General features: G+C 39.1%; 1 protein-coding gene across 1 annotated transcript; it reads left to right on the top strand.

Moving 5' to 3' along the window:
• Positions 1-2,049: 2,049 nt before the first annotated feature.
• prr35 (proline rich 35) lies at positions 2,050-5,538 on the top strand. The gene is given in 2 exon segments (XM_056450171.1): positions 2,050-3,362; positions 4,938-5,538. Coding segments are annotated over 2 exon segments (1,914 nt in total).
• The last annotated feature ends 2,259 nt before the right edge of the window (positions 5,539-7,797 follow it).

Consider the following 7,797-nt stretch of genomic DNA (forward strand, 5'->3'; position numbering starts at 1 on the left):
TAACAAATAAATTAAAGTTTTGTTACGGTTATTGTTACGGTGTAAACAGGCCAATTGTCAAAATTCAAAGAAGCGTTGCACCTCAAACTGGACAATAAACAATGCACTGTGCATTATTTGCACACTCTCTTGTACATTGTGGCACCTTAATTGAAATAAATAATAAAAAAGAATTCTAAAAATGCACCTCGCACTTCACAAGCTTCTTAGACGCGATATGTGAACGGCCCTCTCAGACGGTGTTTAAAAAGAAAACCCAAATGCCAGGATAAAAGCAGAAACATCTTTGACTGTAGACTGAAGAACTCCACTGTAATTGCGGAGAGTTCAGAGATGTACAGGAGTGTGTGTGAGGGACACAGATGACGCTGCTGGACACACTGATGGAGTGGGCAAAAGAGCAGTCAATCTGCCTTGACCCACATTCCTCAGCTAACGATGCCCTGTGGGCGCGATGCCAATCTCTCATTAACACACACACACACACACACACACTGGCGTCCCTCTGCCCTTTATCGGGATGTGCCTAAAGCTGACCTTCAGGGTCCTGCTGAAAACCTACAGTGAACATGAGAGATGCACAGGTGCAGAAACACACACACACACACACACACACACTGGACATAATGAAAGGTGGCAGATAGAGGACTTTCGGCACTTCTGAGAAAAGCAAAACACCTCTCGTTATCTCTTCTCTTTGTTAAAGTCGCTGCCTCTTTCCTCATGCCATGTTGTATTGTTATGAACAGTTCATCTGGGAATGTTTGCCATATTTTAATATTAAATGCACATGTGACTTTTATTCCTCTTGTTTTTTTGCCACCTGTCACTCATATGTAGACACTGTTTACAATCCTAATTGATTACTAACCTAATCACTAGTATTCTGACCATTAAAATGTTGCTATTATTATTATTATCATTATTATCATTATTATTATTATTATTATTATTATTATTATTATTATTATTATTATTATTATTATTATCATTATTCTTATTATTCTTCTTCTTCTTATTATTATTATTATTATTATTATTATTATCATTATTATTATTATTATTATTATCATTATTATCATTATCATTATTATTATTATTATTATTATCATTATTATTATTATTATTATTATTATTATTATTATCATTATTATCATTATTATTATTATTATTATTATTATTATTATTATCATTATTATTATAATAATAATAATTTTATATTTCTATAATCATTTAATAACAACAATAATTTAATAATTTAATCAACTTTAAATAAACCAGAATAAGCTAAATACAATGTAGTAAATAAACAATCACCAATATAGAACAAACACACAGGGAAAGAGAGAAACAGACAGAATTTGAAATTGTACCCTCGTAAAATTACGAGTACGCTTCGTTTTCCTTTACGATTTTATAATTACAGATGCGTGAAGGCTTGAATTAACTCCACAACAAATACATCAAATACCTGTTGGGAAAGTTCTTACTGTAGTATTTCTCACAAATGTTACGTGAGGTCTGCTTCCTTCATGTCTGTCACTGTGCTGTTTATCTGACGCAGCCGAGGCGGAGATTGACGCACACTCTGACATGCACGTGGGAATTGGTGGGTGGGAAGAAACCAGCATTAAAGGCACAGGCACCAAAAACAGCTACAATGTGTTTAGAGCTGAAAATTCCCACATTCTGAAAGGTCTAATAAATAATCCGACGGGTGTTTTGAGCTGAAACTTTACACACACATTTGGAAACACAAATGACTTATATTGCATCTTGAAAAGGGGGTAAAATAGGTGCCCTTTAATATTTCATAGTCAAAAGTTTAATGGTTTTATTATGTTTCCTCAACAGCTGAAATCTGATGGCAGCATTTCTACGTGATCCCATTCCTGATCAAACACAAGTGAACAATTTACAACATCATCCTCACACACCTACTGCAAACCTGCCATAAAAAGCACTCATAAACACACACACACACTTCACACACACAAAGAGAAACCCATCTTTAAGAGAATCCTGGATTCCTCTGAATCAGACCACACCATGTCGAAGGATAACTGCAAGCAAGTGGGCTGCAAACACAAAGAGCGCAAACCCAAAAAGCCGCACTACATCCCGCGGCCATGGGGCAAACCCTACAACTACAAATGCTTCCAGTGCCCCTTCACCTGCATGGAGAAATCCCACCTGTACAACCACATGAAGTACAGCCTGTGCAAAAACTCCCTGTCGCTGCTAATCGAGTCCGACTGGCCCTATAAAAAAGACCAGCTCCGGCTCCAGCAGGCAGCCGTCCGCTCTCGAAGCCCAGCGAAAGCTCACTCTGAGCAGGCGACAACCCCAGACGAGCCCTCGCACTCATCAGCCAATCTGGAGGAGGAAGAAACTAATAAAAGAGACGAAAAAGATGAAGACATCCAAGAAGCAAATGCAGAAAACCTATCAGAAGCGTGTTCAAGACGATCGAAGCCATCAAAACAAGAAGCCGAATTGGTGATGGCGGACATGTTTCATTAGAAGAGCAACTTTTGCGAGCGGCGCTCAGTGGAGGTGGAGTCAAAGCTGAGACACTACAGGCTGTCAAAAACATGTCTGTCGGGCCCGGCCGCGCTGCTTTCAGAACAATGGCGCATACTTAGCAATCAAACATCCAATGTGAAGCCAAAACCAGACGTGGCGGCTCCATCGTTACCCTGCTATCCTCCAGTCTCAACGAGTCAAATCGAATGCTCAGATACGCCAGCATTCAATCTATCTTTACTCGGTGTGGGCTATCCTTTGGCTCCAGGACTTCTGTCATATTTAAATCCGACGCTGAGCAATGCAAACCCATCGAACACACCACTACCGTTCCTAGCATCACAGCTAGCGCACTCACAGAGACACTCAGAGCGGCCTCTGCTCCCTCCTCATCTGTATTATCCATTCCTGTGTGAACACACATTTGGAGCGACTCCTTCTTCATCAGCATCTGAAGCCAGTAAACTCATTAAAGCTCCGTCTGTGGGTCTTCAGCCGCCTTCATATCCTCCAAAACTGAGCCTGTGGAAGGTGCCGGCGCTGCGGCCGGCGTCCAGCCAGAGCTCCCCGGCTGCAGTCTGGACATCCCCCACACACTCGTCCCCAGAGCCGAGCCTCGGGGCACTGCAGGAGCGAGTACGGGCACGGGACGTAAAGAGCGGCTGGCAGCAGGAGGCGTCGAGTCTGAAGAGAACAGCAATGGCAGGGTTTGACTCCCATGGTGCACCGGTGGAGAAGAAACCAGCGCTGGAGATCGGCCTCGAGTCTCTGAAAAACACTCAGAAATCTGCATCCATCGCTGCCTTGATGTCCAGCAGGATGCCCATGCACAACAGGTGAGACACTATTACTTATTAATAATGGAATATTACAGCACACAAAAATTTTGAAATAGGTGTCACGGTGGCACAGTGGGAAGCACAATCGCCTCACAGCAAAAGAAAGTCACTGGTTTAAGCCCCGGCTAGGTCAGTTGACATTTCTGTGTGGAGTTTGCATGTTTTCCCCATGTTGGCGTGGGTTTCCTCCGGGTGCTCCGGTTTCCCCAACAGTCCAAACACATGCGGTACAGGTGAACTGGATAAACTAAATTGGCCATAAGAATGTGTGTGAAAAAGTGTGTATAGGTGTTTCCCAGGGTTGAGTTGTGGCCGGAAGGGCATCCGCTGCGTAAAACATATGCTGGATAAGTTGCCGGTTCATTCCACTGTGGCGACCCCTGATTAATAAAGGGACTAAGCTGAAAAGAAAATGAGGGAAAGAAAGAAAGTTATGAAGTAAAAATTATTTCAAATAAATAGCATTATAAGCGCCTAGTTTACCTTTTGCCCATACATTATATAAAAAAATACTCAAAATTTGCTCAGAGGAAACAAAATGTCACCAAAATATTGGTCACACGCAGGAAGAAATTAAAAAATAATAGTGTATATATATATATATTGTTTATAAGTAATGCCAATAAACTGTAATAAAAATAAATAAAAACATATACAGTATCTATTTTTTTGTGTGTGAATCTGGTTAACTTTGGTCTTTCTATCCACTACTTGATATAAAAAAAATTATATTTTAATATAAATTAAACATCAAAATCATTATTGGTTCTCTGGATTTGGACTGACAGATTATTAAATAGTATTGGCTATTTTATATAAGATAAATACAATTTTAAATGTAAAAATTTCAAATGTCAATTAACCTCAAATTTATTATTGGTTCTCTTGGTTTGGAGTTATAGGTAAGTATTTAGAGTAATTAATAAATTTAATTATTAATAATTATTAATAAAATTAATAATTAAATTAGATAATTCAATATTAATAATCATTATTGTTAATAATTAATTAATAATTTATTCTACTATAATAGATTAGAATAATTATATTAATTATTACTTATTTAATTATACAGAATGATTATCCCTCCAGTATATTTTTTCCCAATTTCTGTTCAACAGAGAGAAGATTTTCCAACACATTTCTAAACATAATAGTTAGAATAACTCATTTTTAATAACTGATTTATTTATTTTATCTTTGCCATGATGACAGTAAATAATATTTGACTGATTTTCAGGATACTAGTATTCAGCTTAAAGTGACATTTAATGGCTTAACTAGCTTAATTAGGCAAGTTAGGATAATTAATAATTAATAATGGTTTGTTTAGTAGACAATTGAATGAAAATAATGCCTAAAGTGGCTAATAATATTGACCTTAAAATGATTTTAAAATATTAAAAACTGTTTTATTCTAGTTGAAATAAAACAAATAAGACTTTCTCCAGAAGAAAAAATAGTATAGGAAATACTGTGAAAAATTCCCTGCTCTGTTAATCATTATTCACAGAAAGGCTAATAATTTAGACTTCAACTGTATATCTAATGAAACGTTGTGTGTACCCGCAGCGCCAGCTCGTCCCCGCTGCATCTGTCTGAGCAGCTGGAGGCCAGACAGAGAGGAATGGAGAGAGAATCGGCGCTCCTGCAGGACTTCGGCACATTATTACAGGAGTACCAGCTCACCGAGCAGCGCGCCGCGTCCCTTCCGGAGCAGTGCCATCTGTGGGCACACCTGGGCAAGATCCGCACGGAGCTCTCGCATATTCAACAGGCACTAGAGCGGACGGCTCGATCCAACGAAGGACCTCTGGATCTGTCAGTCAAAAAGGATCAGCCGCTAATGGTCAATGCAATTCCTGGAGAAACTAAAGCTGAAGACTTCTCTGAAACTGAAGATGATGAAGATGAAGACGATGATGATGATGAAGATGATGGTAAAGACAGACGCAAGTGTTCTCTGGACGCGCTGATGAAGCTGAACCCGCTGGTGAAGACGGAGGTGTTGACAGGCAGCGCTGAAGCTCTGTGGCACAGCAGGACCACAAAGTGTGAAGCGGATTCAAGTGTCCTTCTGTGCTCCAAAACACCCAACAGACCCCCGTCCATCCAACATCTGGACACACTCTGTCCCGGCAGCCCCCTCACAACCACTGACACACTGGTGTAGAAGAGATCTCACACACACAATGGACAAAACTAGCAGGCAAATGCTCAGATGTACAGCTGAAGTCTAAACTATTGCTATTAATATTGTCCATTTTTAATTAGCTTTTAAATATTTCACAAGTGATGTTTAACCCTAGTGCACTGATTAAATTCACAACCCTTCCGCATAAAAACATTTACCAAATTAAACTGCTGTAAAATTGTATTAGATAAATATATATATATATATTTGGCATAAATCTGTTAATCAACCTCAGCCCTGATCCAAACTACTAAATGTTTGTTAAAAATACAGGATTTTGACACTTTAATTGCCAATTTTGTAAATGATGTCACTGAATTGGTGAAAAAAACATGCAAAATGGCATATTTTCAATATAAAAAGTAATTGTGGACTGGATGTTTTTACCTTTTACTAGTCTTTGACATGTAAAAGATTAGTAACAGCACTGCCGCTGATGCATTGTTAGTTTAGTGCAGCATAAGATTTCATTTTTTTTCTCCCTAATTTACTGTTGGAGGCTGTTTTTGCCCCATTGACCTCCATTATAACCACATTTTTAATTGCAAGGCCATGCAGAAAATAATCACGCATTGATTGTTGGTGGTTTTCCCTGTTGGGAAGAGGTTAAATTGTCATTTTTACTGTTGATTAGGGCTGTGCGATTAATCGAAAACTAAATCGCGATTGCGTTTTGAAACATAGCGATTAGCTAATCGCAAGAGGCTGCAATTAAACTTCCCCCACCCAGAGCAAACTGCAGTCTTACTAGCTGACCGAGTGAGCACGCTTACGTTCTGCCCAATCAGAATTGAGCAACCAAACTATGCGGAACGCCCACAATAAAAACAAACAAACAGGAAATCGTGAACGAGTGGGATGATAGCATCTGCCGCTTCAAAAGCATTACTAGACGAATCAATATCAAAGAAAAACAGCACGTCAGTAATATGGGAATATTTTGGTTTCAAAGTCACAGACACTAAATAAAACCAGGTCACATGCTGTCGTAGAATTGTGGGCACAACATGAGGAAATACAACAACCAGCATCTAAAAAGCACCACATGAGGAGCACCACACCACGGCTATATGAGGAGCGTCTTGTTAAAAGTCAACTGAAGTATTGCCAGTGACACTCAGTCTAGTAGCAAGCAAAGTACAATTTCACAGTTGTTTACTAATATAATTTAATATCTTTTCAGTTCCTTTTTTAACTAATACTCAGTGCATTTGAGCAGTAAGAAGCTACAAATCACATTGAAATCGCAAAATCTGCCAAAAAAGTCACACTTAGATATTTTCCCCAAACCACACAGCCCTAGTCTTGATCATCAGTTGGCAGCATTAACCCTTTAGATAGACCTGTGCAAAAATAACTTAGTTTCTGGATTTTATATGGTGTTATATGGAGTATAACAGCAAATCTTTTCATCCCGAACATAACGAAAGGGTAGTAAGTTCGCCCAGAGTGTATTGTTGAGGTTTTTTAATTTTCAATGCATTTCCCAAAATATGGACACAGTCCTCGCTGCGGTCAGGTGATGTGCTGGACCAGATCCACTCTTTCAGATGAGACATTAAACCGAGGTCCTGACTCTCTGTGGTCATTAAAAATCCCATGGCACTTCTTGTAAAGAGTAGGGGTGTAACCCTGGTGTCCTGGCCAAAGTCCCTCTATCGGCCCTTATCCATCATGGCCTCACAATCATCCCCATATGTATTACTGTCTCTCCACTCCACCTATAGCTGGTGCATGGTGAGGTCCATTATCGTGTGGCTGCCATCGCATAATCTAAGTGAATGCTGCACACTGGTGTGGAAAGACCCCCCTCATGATTGTGAAGTGCTTTGGGTGTATGGTCATACACGATAAATGTGCTATATAAATACACACAAAAATCCACACATTACACTACATAACTGATGATTGCCTACACCTCCCCCCTTCCCTAAACCCAACCATCACAATAGCATTGGCGTTACCTTAGTGGGCGGTACAATGTCCACTCTGTATTGGACCTGGTCCAGTATGTCATCCTGGTTACAGACTGCAGCGAGGACATCTGGAAAATACGTGTCAAAAAAAGATTTGCTTTAATTTTTTAAACATGTTTTTGAACATAATTTAGATTTTAAATTTTTATTTTTTTACAAAACTTTTTTTTTGTCTTTGTTATTTTGGCAAGTCATTGGACAACAGTTTGTTCTGTAACCAATCAGAAAATAATAATAAAAATACTGACCTCAAAATATAGTC

Source organism: Danio aesculapii, chromosome 24 (assembly GCF_903798145.1).
Source record: "Danio aesculapii chromosome 24, fDanAes4.1, whole genome shotgun sequence".
Lineage (NCBI taxonomy): Eukaryota > Metazoa > Chordata > Actinopteri > Cypriniformes > Danionidae > Danio > Danio aesculapii.